General features: G+C 45.1%; 2 protein-coding genes across 2 annotated transcripts; one reads left to right on the forward strand and one right to left on the reverse strand.

Annotated features, from left to right (window-relative positions):
• Window positions 1-2,413: 2,413 nt before the first annotated feature.
• LOC112897208 (chaperonin-like RBCX protein 1, chloroplastic) lies at window positions 2,414-4,542 on the forward strand. Its single transcript, XM_025965454.1, has 6 exons — window positions 2,414-2,696; window positions 3,006-3,100; window positions 3,603-3,720; window positions 3,821-3,837; window positions 3,936-3,998; window positions 4,257-4,542. The coding sequence occupies exons 1-6, from the start codon at window positions 2,537-2,539 to the stop codon at window positions 4,323-4,325; spliced, it is 522 nt and encodes a 173-aa protein (XP_025821239.1). The 5' UTR covers window positions 2,414-2,536; the 3' UTR covers window positions 4,326-4,542.
• Window positions 4,543-5,464: 922 nt separating this feature from the next.
• On the reverse strand, window positions 5,465-7,589 carry LOC112898273 (endoglucanase 21-like). The gene is made up of 3 exons (XM_025966629.1): window positions 6,939-7,589; window positions 6,595-6,849; window positions 5,465-6,330 (listed from the first exon to the last, which is right to left on the reverse strand). Exons 1-3 carry the CDS (start codon window positions 7,587-7,589, stop codon window positions 5,674-5,676), a joined length of 1,563 nt encoding a protein of 520 aa, XP_025822414.1. The 3' UTR covers window positions 5,465-5,673.
• Window positions 7,590-16,296: the final 8,707 nt, after the last annotated feature.

Here is a 16,296-nt window from a genome sequence, read left to right on the forward strand (position 1 = left end):
AGGGGACGCGCGGGAGGCTTTGGGCCGGGGGCGCTCAGCTGGGCCCAGAAGAGAGAGAGGGAGGGGCGGGAAAGGGAGAGGAGAAAGGGGCCGGGCCAGTTGGGCTGCGCGGGGAGGAGCAAAAAGAAGGAAAAATGGGAAAGGGAGGTGGGCCGGCCCAAGAGAGAAAGAGACGGAGATTGTAAATAAGAAATGCAAATCCAAATGCTTTTGAATTTTGAATATGAAATTTAAATCCAAATGAACCACAACCAATAAAACAATGCAAAGGGCATGAAATGCACAACACCTATGTTTCCTTATATTTCTTTTTATAGATAATTAAAACACTATTAAGTGGAAGTAAATGTTCTAAATTCAAAAGAATTTAAATGAAACCTTATAAATTCTAAATAAAATCTAACAAAGTTTGTTTAAACTTCTAGTTTGAAAATTAGGGTGTTGCGTACGTGACATGCCGTTACTCCCACACATACACTCCAAATATAATAATCCCGTCCAGGTGATTGAGTGATATTTTTTATGTACGTGGACTCCACATACGATGTTAACACAGCAAGAACCGACACTACCGGAAAAAAGATCTTTGCCGAGTGTCAAATATTTTGCCGAGCGTTTTTTTTCGGGCACTCGGCAAAGAGCTCTTTGCCGAGTGCCTTTTTCAAGACACTCGGCAAAGAAGCTCTTTGCCGAGTGCCCTATTTAGACACTCGGCAAAGAAGCTCTTTGCCGAGTGCCCTATTTAGACACTCAGCAAAGATAATTTTCAAATCATATTTTGAAGTAGTAAATTAATTCAAATAAAAATATTTTCAACTACAAAGTTGTATAACTCATCAAGATGCACAATTCTTATTTTGGACATTTCTTTATTTGACAAAATAAATATACATTTGTTCACAAAACATATATCTCTCTCTCGTAGTTTATGAAACTAGAAGAGAGATATATAAGATTTGTGAACAATATTAGAATTATCATGTCAGATGAAGAAATGATAAAACAACCAAAATAAACTTTGTAGATCTTAAAAAGTTATCAAAGTTTGTAGTTGACAACTTTTTGATTTGAAATCATTGTGTTATATTAAAATGCGTTTGAAGTTTTCAAATTTGAAATTCAAATTTTGTAAACGATCTCGGATGAAGAAACTTCCAAAATAAAATTTGTAGATCTCAAAAAGTTATGAAAGTTTATAGTTGACAACTTTTTGATTTGAAATCATTGTGTCATATTAAAATACGTTTGAAGTTTTCAAATTTGAAATTCAAATTTTGTAAACGATCTCGGATGAAGAAACTACCAAAATAAAAGTTGTAGATCTCGAAAAGTTATGCCACTTTATAGTTTACAATATTTTTATTTGAATTTATTTACTATCTCAAACAAATAATTTACACTCGGTTAATTATAATATGTGGAGAATAAAAACGTAATGTTGACACATGTGGTCTAATGGTGCAGTGGTAGAGTGAGTTGTTTGTATGCAGGAGGTTGTGAGTTCGAAACCTATCATCGACAAATTATGAAAAATTGCTGAAAAAAATGTGCAACCCATTAGATGGGTCCCTAGCTGGATGTGCATGCCTCCCCAAATAAATTTTTTTTTCCTATTTCATTTTTTGGATTTTTTTCGATTTACATTTTGCCGAGTGCTTCTCTTTGCCGAGTGTTTTTTTGGCACTCGGCGAAGCCTTTGCCGAGTGCCCGACAAAAGGCACTCGGCAAAGACGTCTTTGCCGACGAAATCGCTGCCGAGTGCCCTTTGCCGAGTGTTACACTCGGCAAAAGCTTTGCCGAGTGTAATAGTGGCTTTGCCGAGTGTCTCAGACACTCGGCAAAGCCTCTGATTCCGGTAGTGCGAACACTAGTTTTCTCCAACTTCTGTGCTCAAAACAAGCCGAACCAGAACTGGAGGTGCTCTGAACAATGCCATACCATTTGGAAGAAACGCAATGCGAAACTAGGAGGAACAATACATTCCATCTTCTATATGATTGGTAAATTAAACGGGTATTCGCTTGTGGGGACTGAAATACCTTGCTTCATCATATCATCCGTTTGATCCCACAAGAAGTCGTCCTGCGTGCTCTCGTTCATCATCCCCAAACTGTATCCTGAAAACCATGATCCATCTGGCTGGGCAGCACGCCATGCCTATCCCTCAGCCAGTCGCTTGATCCCATACATGCGCGCGCACGAGACCACCTATCAAAATCATCGACAAGGACAGGAGAATTCGGATCCTTTGCCGGTTTCTCGTTGTTTCTTTCCTCGTAAAAACTGAACAATCAAACCTCCAACTTAAAAAAGCGCAAAATATCTCCAGCTCTGAAATACCTAGAATGCCCTTGCCGGTTAATATCTCGGCACGCACGCGCGTTTATCCCTTCGGCGCGACCGCGACGTGTGGCGCAGAGCCGCAGACCGGCCGGTCGCCGATAAACATCTCCGGCGCCCTTTTCGCCTTTATTTCGCGCCTACCTGGCATCCCGGCAGGTTCACGTTGCTTCGTTGGGTTTGCGCTTTTTTGGTCATGGAGTGCAGTGTCGTGCTTCCGCTCCAGGGCGCCGGAGTCGTCGGTACCCGTCCGCGCGGCGGCGGCCCCGTGCAGGCGTTCTGGAGGGCTGATCGGCGGCGGCGGCGGCTCGCGAGTGCCGTGGCGCCGGCGAAGTGCAGCAAGATGTATGTCCCCGGTAAGCATTGGCCTTAGTAATACATGAATGTTTCTCTGCTCCGATCCTTTGCTGGTCGGTGCCTGGGCTTAGCTGGCTGCTGCAAGTGACTGCACCGCCCTGTGCAAACCGAGATAAAAATCCTGTTCGCGACATGGGAAGAACGACAAGAACTTCTCAAGAAACAATTTTTCTCACAGCAGTAATACATGAATGTTTTAAAACGAGGGGACGGCGCCAGTGGCCTGGTTTAAGCGAATGGTTTGATTTGCTCATTTTGGACGTGGGTTTACGGCCTGCATATCACTGTGATTGGCAATGGTTATTCAGGCTTTGGAGAAGGTTCGCCGGAGAGGAAGGCGGCCACTAACCTCCAGCACTTCTTCAACTACGTCGCCGTCCGGGTTGTGCTCTCACAGCTTGAGGTTGCCTTCTTGCCGCTATGCTTTTTGTTGTCTGTTCCTTTTTATTCAAGGCATCTCTCGTTAATCCGACCAACATTTATTTTCTGAGATTTGTATATTAGTGATTGTAATACAATTAAGTTATACTGTATGGAAAATCTAGTAGTGCTGCAGTGCGAGGTTTAAACATATTGCTATCAACAGACAAATGAACTGCAGGGTAAGCTTTATCCAATATCTTAAGTTCAGCAAACAAGAAAGAAAATTATTGCTGCATTTAAAAGCAATAACAACCATACAATATTTCAGTCGTTAATCTGTAATCTTTTTATTTACTTGGTACGTTCCCACTTCATTCTGAACCATCGCTCCACTTCTTGATCTGTATATACACACTAGACTCTTGGGTGTCAATATCTGAATCGTTCTAATCTTTTCCTAGGGATACTTGATGTTGTGGTGGTGATCTAACAGCTGCTCATTTCTTTTACCTCCTTTTCCTTTGATTAAAAAATTGATAAAGAGTTACAATCGGGAGGCATATTATGAGCTGAAGGAGTTCGTCAGCCGCACCTCTCTGAATGACGCTGAAATTTTCTGCAAAAAGCTGATACGCGAGTCTCCAAGGCTGAAGGGACTAGGTAAGCCTGCTTTATTAGCTGCACGCCGCAGTTTCGCTTCATTCAACTACGAAATTCAGAACTAATTGTTTATCTCTTGTTTCGCCATGGGAGCAAACAGCTATGAGGATTCTGGAGGTGAGCATGGAGAACATTCAGAACTGTCATGTTCTAAACTTAGAACTTTTTTCTTCACTATTTTTCAATGGGTTTAAGATCGACTGATTCAATTGCAGGTCCGATCTGCTTATGTTAAGAGTGATTTCGAGTGGGACAACCTGAAGAAGTTATCATTCAAGGTTGACTTAATCTTCAGTATCATCTACTATTACTGTTAGACTTCCAATTAATTGGTTAACAAATTATGCACTTTTTAATGGTGCCTCAATATAACTGTACTACCCGTAGTATCCTTTTTTTTCCTCCAAATTAAATTAGTTGCTTCAAAAGCTATATTCAGTCCTCCCTAAGAAAAATATTGATCACATTCTTGAGAATATCAGAAAAGTAGCACAGTTTCCTCTTGTTGATAACCTTTTGTCTTCCACTGTCTGCAGATGGTTGATGATGCTAATACGAAGCTCATGAGGGACTATGTCTTGGAGGTCAGCCACATCGAAGACTAAAACTATAACATCAAATGATTTTTCTTGAGCCTTGCTATGGTATTCTGTATATAGGAGGCTTTGCATGTATAGTTGTATATAAGTGTGTGTAAGTTATGGAGCACTTGCTCATGAAACTTTTCTGTACAGACACTAGGCATAGCGGATCAGCGAGTGGCATGTGCATATGGTTAACATTACTCGAATAAAAGTCTGCGCACATGCACCATGTTACATTGTCACTGTCTCAATCATCCACACTGTTGCTATTTGACACCATGAGGCAGCCGAATATTTCACTAACATAACAAAAAAAACAGTAACAGAGGAGGGAGAGACATCTGCCGTAGCCCCTCATCGTTGGGGGGAGGAGGGAGGTGAGGGAAGGGAGATTTTCTTGCTACCGAAGGAGAAAGAGGGAGAGGGAGGGAGGGAGTGATGGGGTGGGGTGGGGTGGGACTTTTTTCTTCAAAGGAGGGAGAATAGGATAATAATTTACATTGGGTCAGATTGGTTCCCTTCCCAATCGAGCTTGCGCACTAGCCAAGCAAACCACGGTTGGCTAGGCCCAGCGCGTCTGCGCGTGCAAGACGAGCACGTTTAGCTGCACTCGAGCCAGTGATTGTAGGGAGCATGTGATTGATTGAATGCTTATCAGTCTACAACAGGCAAATTCTGCTGCACCCGAGCCAGGCCGCGTAAAAACGCCGGATTTTCGTCGGCATCCCGCGAGCCTGGCTAGGGAAGCAAAAATATAATCCAATATGTACTCGCTCAGCGGTGTTTATCCGCGACGTCCATTTCAAGTGCATGCAATGCATCAAAATTCATGCCGGCGTTTCTCCCTCCTAGTATTGAAGCGTCTTTTGCTTTTCCCCGTACTCCGTATTCGGACCCGCATTGTTTTTATCCATTCGGAACTAGGATTCCCTACCCATCCATTCACGTGGGACCCGTATATTTTCGACCCGTTCCTATCCACAGCCAGCCGCCGGCCGCCGTGCTAGGGAAGGGGGTGCATCTAGCGAGCCTGGCTCAAAGGCTGATTCGGCATCAGTCACGACCACCTTTCATCTAGCGGGCCTGCTCAGACCGGATGCACCCAACCACCCAACCAATCATACCCATAGTGGCTACTAGAGTATCCGAGCAATAAGGAATGCCAAATCTAACCAACTTTTTCATTAAAAAACCTGATTTTCTCTGACGAATTTACATCATAAACACTAGAGACTAGAACAAAATCTACATGCAGCTTCCGATGCCGGCCTTTGCAAGCTGAAAAGGGTCATCCCTGATCCAAAACTCTAACCTGCAGCTTTCTACACAAAACAATAGCTAGATTACACGACCAAACAAAAAAGTTAAATCATTTCCTCTCCTGCGCCCCCTCACTGTGCAGATGCGCGAAGACGCCGACCATGGGCGCGGTGTTGTACGTGCACGCCTCCGTCTGCATGTAGTTGCTCCGCCGGTCGCTGAACCGGTCCCGGTGGTCCGGCCCGCCGACGATGGCGCCGACGACCACGTTCGGGTTCGACCCCGGGCGCCGGAACCAGTGGTCGTACCCCTGCACGCACCCGACGAACCTCCCGTCGGCGCGGTGCGACACGATGGACGCGGCCCGGTGGTGCACCCGCCGCGGGAACCGCCGGCCGTACCCGACCATGTAGCTCACCCCGGCCGGGTTCGCGCCGAGGACGTAGTCTGCCTGCGCCCGCGCCAGCGCCAGCAGCTCGCCGGCTCCCACCGGCCCGTCGGGGCACTGGAGCACGGCGGGTTCGGCCGCCGCCGCTCCTCCGGAGGCGGTCAGGTAGCGGGAGTAGACGGTGAGGAGGAAGGCCGCGTTGGTCACGTACTGCATGTTGTTCCACTGCCGGACGTAGAGCATGCCGCCGGCGGTGCGGTTGACGTTGCCGGCGGCGCCGTTCTTGCCGAGGCACGCGCAGAGGTAGTGCTCCGCCTTGGAGCTGTACTGCTCCAGCGTCGGCCGGTGCTCCGGCCGGTGCCTCCCTTCCAGTAGCAGCTGGAAATGCAGGACGCGGTGCACGTTAGAACGTGGTCAGGTTTATCTCCTACGTGCACGGCACACGGCCGTAGATTCCTTGTCTGACTGCGTTGAACGTACATCGTCTGATCAAAAAGTTTTTGCCTGCTACTACGTGCGATTCTTATTAGTTGCTTGCCACGTTCATTATCAACCCAATTAGTATCTGCTGGGATAAGATCTCTGTCTTCACGTTATAATTAAGCTAGTTAATGATAGAGATGCCTGTGATCATGACGGTACCTTGGCGGCGAGGATCTGGAGTCCGGCGTACTTGACGTCCCAGCTGAACTCGGTGATGGCCCAGCTGGTACCGCCGAACTCGTCGGCCATGGCGACGGCGTAGTCGAGGTACTCGGCCCTCCCCGTGGCGCGGTGCAGCCACAACGCCGCCCACAGCATCTCGTCGCCGTACCCGCTCACCGACGCGTAGTAGCGCCACACCTCGCTGACGCTGCTGTCGTACTTGCCCCTGTACTTGTCCCCGAACTCGAACAGCTGCATATATACGCACACGTCATCATCGTGATGATTCATTCGATGTTCATTTCACAATGGCGGCGCCGTGAGATGTGCAAGCAGGCAACCTGCTCGGCGTGGTGGAGGAGGAGGTGGGAGTAGTGCGGGTTGGAGCGGCGGAAGACGATGGAGGCGGCGGCCATGGCGGCGGCGGTCTCGCCGACGAGGTCGGACCCGGGGTTCTCGCGGTCGACCTTGTAGGCCTGCCGCGACGTCGTCATGTCCTCGGGCCGCTGCCAGCAGTAGTGGTCGGTGTCGCCGTCGCCGACCTCGGCCCAGAGCACGTCGGGCTCGGTGTGCGCCTTCACGAAGTAGTCGGTGCCCCACTTGATAGCCTCCAGCACGTGGCGCCACTCGCCGGCGGCCGCGACCTCGGCCCCGAACTCGATGGCGCTCCACGACAGCATGGTGACCGTGAACGCCATCGGCAGGCCGAACTTGACGTTGTCGCCGGCGTCGTAGTACCCGCCCACCAGGTCCACCCCCTGCTGCAGCCCGTCGGCGAGGCCCGAGTGGCCGCGCCACCGCACGCGCTGGTTGTAGGGGAGGTGCCCCGACCGCTGCGCCTCGAAGTAGAGGAGGCTGCTGTGGAGCGCCCTCTTGTAGTCGAACGACGACCCCGAGCCATGGCCGCCGCTGCCGCCGGCCGCCGCGAGCTGGAACAGCATGAGCACGGCACAGAGCGACGCGAGCGTCTTGATGCTGCCGCCTCTCGCCATTGTCGCGGACGCTCAGATAGTTTCCGTGCTCCGGTTTGTCTGGTCGATCTGCTCTTCTGTTCTGTGCATCTCGATCGTCGTCTCTCGTGCTCCTTTTATGCTGCGCGCCGTCAGCTCCCGATCATGTGCTCTCTCCTCGTTGACTATCGTGGTCAGAGCTCTGATCTCATCTCTAAGTGAGAGAGTGACTTGGTAGTTAAGAGTATCACAAATACGGAAATTGGTAGTTAACCCTGTGCCTGTCTTAATGACAGGTGCTTATGACTGACCATTGGATCCAACATCGGGATCTAGGGCAAAGCATGCAGTGGTGGGGCCTCAGTGTCAGTGGGTAGTGATGCATGCATCCATCAGCATGACTGTCAGGTTGTTGTCCCTGTTTTCCAGTGTAGATGGGGGGAAGACCAATGAGAAGTTTGAGAATAAACTGCCAGCAGTGCTTGGTAGGTGGTAGGGTTGACTTGCATTAGCAGACCATGTGTGGGTGCCTTGCATATTCTTTAGTTCAGGTAGAATATGTTTGGGTCAAATAGGTTATGCATATGGGTGGTTCATGAACCTAGAGCTAGCTGGAGAGTTGAGGTCCATCCATTGATCAACACCTGGCCTGTTTAGGGGTTTTACTTTGCAAACCCCTTTCCCTTTTCTTTCAATCTCCACTTTCAAAAAAAAATTCTTTTATTCTTAAAAAGCCTCACTTTTGCAGAACTGAAACTCAGCGCGCATAGCTTGCCCTACTCCGAACTAAAAATGACACACACTTTAGTCGTTTGTATACTAAACCGGCCTGCCATCCTTTGGTAATTACGACTCCAAGGGTGAAAAAGGCTCCTTAAATTAAACTTGCAAGAGATTGTCATTAGGTCTATGAACTTTTGATACTGGACCATGCATTAATTTTAATGGAACTCTTTTTTTTTGCGGAAAATATACTGAGAAATTTAAAGACCGCTTGCAATCATACTGATATGGCATCAAACATTATTTTCCCTTTTGGCGTAACTCGTGTTTCACAGATGTAAGAATAGTATGTTCTGACCTCTCAGTTTCTATTTCAATAGATCACCTAGAATTTCAGCAATGCTACTAAAGCATCTGTTCCTGCTAGGAATATGCACTGAATCCAACAGGCAACGCATACTGATCCGAACGGTGTACTGTTCCCTAGATGCAAGCAGAGGATACCAAAGCAACAGCTGACAAAAGCCGGTAGTTGGCTGGGTTGCTGCGCCTGCGTCGCCATTAGCATATTAATATAACAAAAAAAGGTAATTAACAAAAAAGGTCAGCACATGTGTTGCCGGCTGCCGCATAGATGTACATACATACGATGACTAGCTAGGGACGAGGTGGGGAAGCATAACCATCGCATGCAGATATGTCTATATTATCATTGACCAAAGTGCAATGTATATAATTAGTTTCATAGATGAGTTTGCTTTCCAGCATGGAATCTTAGCTGGATTATTTTTCAGAGATCTGTGCAACTAAACTTTTCCACCAGAATGTGCTTAAATAATATAGTCACTTGCCCGTAAGGAAAATAATATTGTCGCTGGAAGATTATTTCATTCTAATTGATGAATCAAACTTGAAATAATCATCAGGGTAATAATTTCTCTGGAGCCATGTTAGTTCTCGTGAGATGAGTTATGTCCAGTTTTTTAGTCATGATGGTTTAATTAGAAAATGTGAAGTAGTATGCATACATCATATGCTAGTTTGTTGTTTTAGTTTAACATGATGGAAAATTTGTCCTTTTACTTGAATGGTATGTTGATTTGTAAAGTTGTTTTTTTCTAAAGAATAAATTATGGAGCAATGTTACTACTGGATTGGTAGCATTGCAAGTATAGAATTACAATAGATTAGAATTTGTTTTTAGGATAAGTTTTCAGATTAATATACCTGAATCTGAAAATCTAAAAACAAAAAAAAGATTAATTAATATACCTGAAAACACCATATGTTTTTCTTTTCTTGTCCTCCGTGTATTTTCCTCAGATCCTACACAAGATTTAAATTAGCAGATTAATATGAATATAGTAAAAGTTAGGATTTGTAGTAATTACATAAGTTGATGCTAACGATCTGCTAATTGTTTTCACTATGCAATATGGCCTAGGCATTCTTATTTTCTCAATCCATTAGTTGTGCCAGTAAATTAATTAATATTTCCTAGATCACAGCGTATCTCAATCATCACTTGCAAATTACAGAAAAGAATTTTCCATTTTGTTCCCTACCATATTTTGCACCTTATCAACTTCGCAAGTCAGCTCATAGAATGGTGGAGTCCAATGTTGGTGCAACAGAGAAACTTCGTCCACTGTAGTCTCTGTTGATAAGTACCATGGCACCAGATTAATCAACTAGTTTGATCCAGATTGGCAGCCGGTTAAGAAGAAGTACTTTTGTGTTCAGACGAGGCACAGAGATCCATGAAACTTTTGCTAAGCAAGTTGCGAGGAATCTAGACATGTTGCTTATGAAAACTTTAACAGGGTAAGGAATATTTGATCGTGCGTGTTCGTTTAAATATTTGTGAAGCCAAATATAATTCTGAGCACGGCCACGACCCAAATTTATTTCTTTGATCTACTCTTGTGTTGTGTTGTGCTGACCAGTTGAGCTAAATGTTCCAACTAATCTTCATGTTATGTATAGTTCAGGCTCTTGCTATACTTCGATTAGCGACGAAATTCTCTGTCTATTAGGGGCATGGTGACATGTCATTCGACTTGCTAGTGTAAATGTGTAATATATATGCATTGCATGTACTTTTGGAGCCTTGCTTACCCGTCATCAGCTTATTTTTTCAGTTTCATTGTCGGTGAGAGAAGTCAGAGTCTGGGAGTTTGAGTTTTTCTTCATAAGTTGGACAGATGCTAAGCATATAGTTATCATGTTTTTCAACTACCTTAGTACAGTCACGCTGTCTGGAATTAAGAAGTTTGGTAGTATTAGTGAAATGTGGTTGAACACTGACCCAGCTAGCTATGCCAACTATGCATTTCGTAAAGTTTCAAACGATAAACTATGCAAGCGCGTGTATTTTTATTATCGTGCTATCGATATCATATATATACAAATTAAAGCAGAAAAAAGTGTACCGACAAAACCGAGACCGCTAACCAACTCATTTTAATGATTAATTCATAAGTTCACGAGTGATCGCGTAACACGTTTGTCTAGGATCGGAGAAACTAGATTAGCAACTCTTGCATTAGAAAAGAAATCGAAGTAATATGCTAAGTCTATATATATATATATATATATATGGTCTCATAACAGAATTGACAACATGTTGATCAATACTACCTCTAGTTGCTAGTATATGAGCTAAACTTATATATTTTTTATGCATGTTAGATTAACTCGCAACGAAATGTGCAGAAAAAATAATTTCTGGAGAATTTTGAGGAAATTGGAGGTAGTAAAGGTGGCGAAGCCAGCCGAGAGCACCGGGGTGTCTTCTGCATGAAGCTAATGTGTTCTCTAGTTGCAAGAGGAAATAAAGCGAGACGTCTGCACACTCGTTTTTTTTAAGCGAGCCTGACCACACTCGTTCGTTGGGCAGCGCAGCGCCGTCGGACAACCCACGACCACGAGGACACATGACACATCAGACGAGCCACTGTAACGGATGGCCGGTCGATCCAGGTCAGAACCCCCGCGACCTGCGGTGGCGCAGGCGGCCGCCGGCGGGAATCCGGATCGGGATCAGCGTCACGTACCCTGCGCGCGGCCGGCGCAGGGCTCTCGTGCCAACGACGCGCATGCGGCGGGTGGCGCTGCCGTGGCGCGTGGCGTGGCCGCCGTTCCCGGCGGCAGCGGGCGCGAGCTCGTGCGCCCGCGCCGTATCCGTGTGCGCGCCGAGAACGAGGGCAGGCGGTTTTGGAGGAGGCTGGCCACTGCTGGCGGGGTGTCCGTGCGCGCTGGACTAGTATATGGCGGGAGCTGAATCGGAATGGACGACTATGCAACTTCTTGAAATTTTTTCCTTGCGTAACTAGTGTTTGAGATTCGTTCTGGTAGTAGTAGATGAATAAGCAAGTAACTAATGTACTATATAATATTGAGGTGTAAAATAATAATGTCTTAGAAATAACTGAAATAATTCTGAGATTAAACCTTGCATGAACAACCATGCTTGGGCGACGCATTCGCTCCTGGAACCCTATTTTAAGTACTGGGCCGAATTCATTCTTTTCTCGATCCTGGCCCTTGTCGCTCTCTATCTACTAATTCGTTCATTTCTCCGAAATTCCAGACAAGCCAAATTCGGCCCAGCATCCTTTCTCTTCGAGGCCGCCATCACCCGGCCTGTTTTGCATTTCCAGGGCCACCAAACCCAAGGTCGTCGGTCTCCCCGTCGTTTCTCTGCACCGTACCCGGGTGCGCGCGCTGCGTCGCCGCCATGGCCGCCGCCGGCGACCCGTTGGCCCCATCCTCCGGTGAGCCTCCCCTTCTCCTTCCGTCCTGCTCGTTTCTGATCGTGTGGCGGATGCGAATTCTGTTCCCGTGCGGCGACGGCTACATTTTTTTTTAAGGTTCATTTTCGTCTGTACTGTACGTGGGTTGGGGGGGGGGGGGCATGGACACGCGGTCTTCGTGGGCTTGGGGTGTTGATGCTGCATTTCGCACTGTTCGGCAAGGGCTTCGTTGAGGGTGCGGATTTAGGGTTTTGTCGGGTTCGATTGGGGGAGAAATCGGTGGTGTCCGTGTACGTTTGTTCGCACGTGAGGCCGCCATTGGCAAATGCTTCGGTCTATTGTCTTCGCATGGTCTCCATGTGGAGGGAAGTCTTATTAAGACATTAGTCAACTCTCTGTATGTGCTCTTCTGAATTTTGTAGGATACATTATTCTTGTTTTTGATTTGGCAAAAGGTGAAATGCCGAAGATCAGAGTGATACGCATCGGAAGGAAAATGGATTTTGGATTGAGGGCGTGTCCTTTCAGAGAGCACTATTTGTCCAGTCAACTTTCTTTACCCGCAAAAAAGAAGTTCCTCGCTGCTGTTTTTGCTGTTCTGCTTTGAGGATACCTGCCTCTGTTTTGTTTGCTGAAACAGTGCTCTATGATGTCTAAGGACGGATGTCTGGCTGATATGAAATAGGTGAAGTAGAGATGATAACCGTTTTGATTTATGCTCTCGCTGTACTTTGCTCAGTATTTTTTTTGAATAAGATTTGCTCAATATTTAGTTAGCATAGATGTCAATGATCTTTACCCCCCCCCCACCCACCACACACACACACTGTACAGAATGAATGGTTGCCTTGTACTTAGGGCATTTTGCTGAAAGCCTGAGATTACAGGGGGGCTTGTAGGTTTCTTTTATCTGTTTTGTTTTTCTTTTTTTGGTTGCTCCCCTGAATTACTTGCTAACATGAGGAGATGCTTTTGTTATTATTACTATGTAGTCTTTAGCAGTTGGGGATATTTTGTTCTTTGTCTATTGGTTTGGTAATGGTTATTATTACTGTGTATGATTTAGTGGATGCCCCTTTGTCAATGTTATGGCTTTAATTTCAAGATGTGCACGAATTATGTTGGGATACAACATGCTATATATGGGCTCAGTAACAAAAGTGTAGCAGTTCATAGACTAATGTCAATTTTATATTATATCATGAGATTCAAATGTGTACATCTGCACAGAAGAGAATAGTATTGGAGAAACCAATCGACCTTAATGTTTTCTTCATTTCAGGTATCATGGAGAAGAACAAATTCTTATGTTGGATATTTGAAGGAAGCTGATGAGATAGACTGTGGTAGTGTTAAACTGTCTGAAGATTTCATGGTTGCAGATATTGATATTCCTCCTAGACATGCTAACAAATGAGACCGCATCAGTTGGAAGGATTCAACTTTTTGGTTAAGAATTTAACCGGAGACAAGCCTGGACGTTGCATTCTCGCCCATGCCCCAGGTTCTGGGAAAACAATTATGCTTATAAGTTTCATTCAGGGCTTCCTAGCAAGGGCGATATCTTAGATAAACTACCTGGCTTAGTAGATTTCAGCATTCATGAAACTCACTCCCATGCAGAAACAGATTATTCAGAAGAAGATGGGAGCATGTGACAAGTTCAAAAAGAAGTGCAGTGATACTTCATTGTATGTCCATCCTTGTCTGTCAGAAATTTCAGAAGCGAATGCTGAGTATAGGGCTAAGACCTTGACAAATATGTCAGTTGATTGTATGATTGATCCCATCAATGTAAGAGATGGGGTGAAGGCCAGGTTTTTCATGAATATACTGTCACTTGCTATTTCTGCAGGAGAGAAATCACTTGCTTTTAGCCCACAAATACTTCCGATGAAATGTTTGGAAAGTCTGCTGGTTAAGGTGAAAGGCTGGGGAAAGAGATTTTCATGATCTCTGGTGATGCTAGTCAAGAAGACAGAGAATTGATAGTGGACCAATTTAACAACTGCATATGCAAAAGTGATGTTCCGTTCTATTTAGGGCATCTCTCTTATCAGCGCATCGAGAATTGTCATTTTAGATGTTCACATGAACTTCAAGCTTGGCCAAGTTGATATTGATGACTCCGGGGATGAATTATTGGATACTAAAGCAATGCGCCAGGATATAAAGGCGCTGTCTTGAAGGTGAACTCTTCCTCTCAATGTCTCGATATTGTTTTGCATCCTAGTAGTCTCATCTAGAATTTGTCTCTGTTGGTAGATAACAATCTGTAGCCACCGGACACCATGTCAATATTGTAATGCTGATCTTCCGAGCAGATCTTTAATCTGAAGTAAGCAGATTTTTCATTTTCGTATAAGAATCACGCTTTACATTACATCATGAAAACAATGCTCCCTGTTCTGTTCCACTTTTTAAGCGCCATGTTTGCTTCAACTGGCACTGTTTTCTCTGCAGGGTGTTACAGTGGCTCCATTGTGGTGACAGACCTGAGTTTGCTCTAAGCTAGGAATTTTCCACTATCAAGTCCTTTTCGAACTATGTTTATAGAATGGCTCCTTTGTAGTATGTGCCAACTTCGGACAGCGACCCGCTGATCCTCTTGACACTTGCTTGGGTCAAGTTTCTGAGGATTAACAACCATCATTTTCCCTCCTAGATTTCCGCAGGGCAACAATAAACAAACTGAATAAACCCTTTCGTAGATCGTCTGTGCGCTCTTAGTTTGTTTCGTTCTTGAGCGTTGGGGGTTATTCAGCTGTTTTGTTTTTAGGTGTTGGAGCTACACAGTGCCCCTTCTTTTGGTGCTCAATGCAATGCGGATCTTGTTTATAAACCTCTTACTATGAATAATCGAAGATCTCTGTTTTTTAGAATACATATGAAATATTTTTTTATTTTCGTTTCCTTTTTCTGGAACACGTAAAAGAGATCTGTGAGTGTTAGATAGGCACCGTTAGATAGTGGTATACATATCTGTCTTTTTCTATGCCATGCAGGAAAAAATAAAGCAGGGGAAAGGGAAAGGCAGGGGAAAGATGCCGTGCGGTGCATGCAGGTGACTAGGTGAGGTCACGCTCTTCTTTGTCGGCACGATTAGTACGTACACGTCGTGTGTTGGCTGACGACCGGTTCCACCATCCCTGCTCCATCGCCCGCCACGGCGCCTCCTGCTCAAACAACCACCACTTGTGAATTCTGACTTGTGAGGGCTGCAGCAGTGAGGATCGCATGATTGCGAGGGGTATTTGATCCTCAGACTAATTTTTAGTCTGAATTACATTGGATATTTAAATGCTAAATAGAAGGATTAAATATGAACTAACTATAAAATGAATTGTATAAACTGTGCTAATTTACGAGACGAATCTATTAAATCTACTAATCTATCATTGGTACATGTTTAATGTAGCACAATATGATCAAATTATGAACTAATTAGATTTAATGGATTCGTCTCATGAATTAGCATCTATTTATGCAACTGATTTTATAATTAGACTATATTTAATACTTTTAATTGATGTCCAAACATACGTGCGACTAGCTGCTGTATCATCGTACATGTCTGCTGGAAATAAAAATATTTCAGAACAAAATAAAATTTTTATCTTATTTTAAAATATTTTATTTTATTTAGAACGTGTTCCAGTAGATAGGTACGATGATACAGTGATAGTCGCGCGTGCCGACTTTAGGCTGCATGATTCCGAATTTAGGCTGCATGGGCACCAACACCAAGCTTGCCAAAGTGGTAGACAGGCACTCTGAGCACGATCGGGGTGATACCGGACTCTGACCGAGTTTACTCTGAACCCAGAAGACCTCACCTCACGTGCTATCTTGCATACGACAAACACTCGCAAGCATTGGTAGCAGGCCATTTTCTTCGTACAAACCAAAGGCAGCATGCCACTCCAGCTTTTTTCCACATTAGATCTGAAGCAATTGATCTATTAATAAATAGGATCCATCCAACTGCGGCTGCAATGAGTCCACAGCAACAAACACCACCTCACACAGCACAGGGCACAGCCTGCGAGGATCACTGTACTTTCCAGCCCATTGCCACGGGGGTCCTGCACATTTCACCACAAGCATCCTATTTGCAGCGCCAAGGCAAATTCACAGGCCAACAGAGAACACTGTGGCTCTGGAAACGATGAAATGTGCAAATTCTGATGCATAAGAATAGGAGAAGCAGATCTTTCCCCAAAAAAAAAAAGACAGGAGAAGCAGCAAGACGAAATAGACAATCATCAACA

Source organism: Panicum hallii, chromosome 6, assembly GCF_002211085.1.
Source record: "Panicum hallii strain FIL2 chromosome 6, PHallii_v3.1, whole genome shotgun sequence".
Taxonomy (NCBI): domain Eukaryota; kingdom Viridiplantae; phylum Streptophyta; class Magnoliopsida; order Poales; family Poaceae; genus Panicum; species Panicum hallii.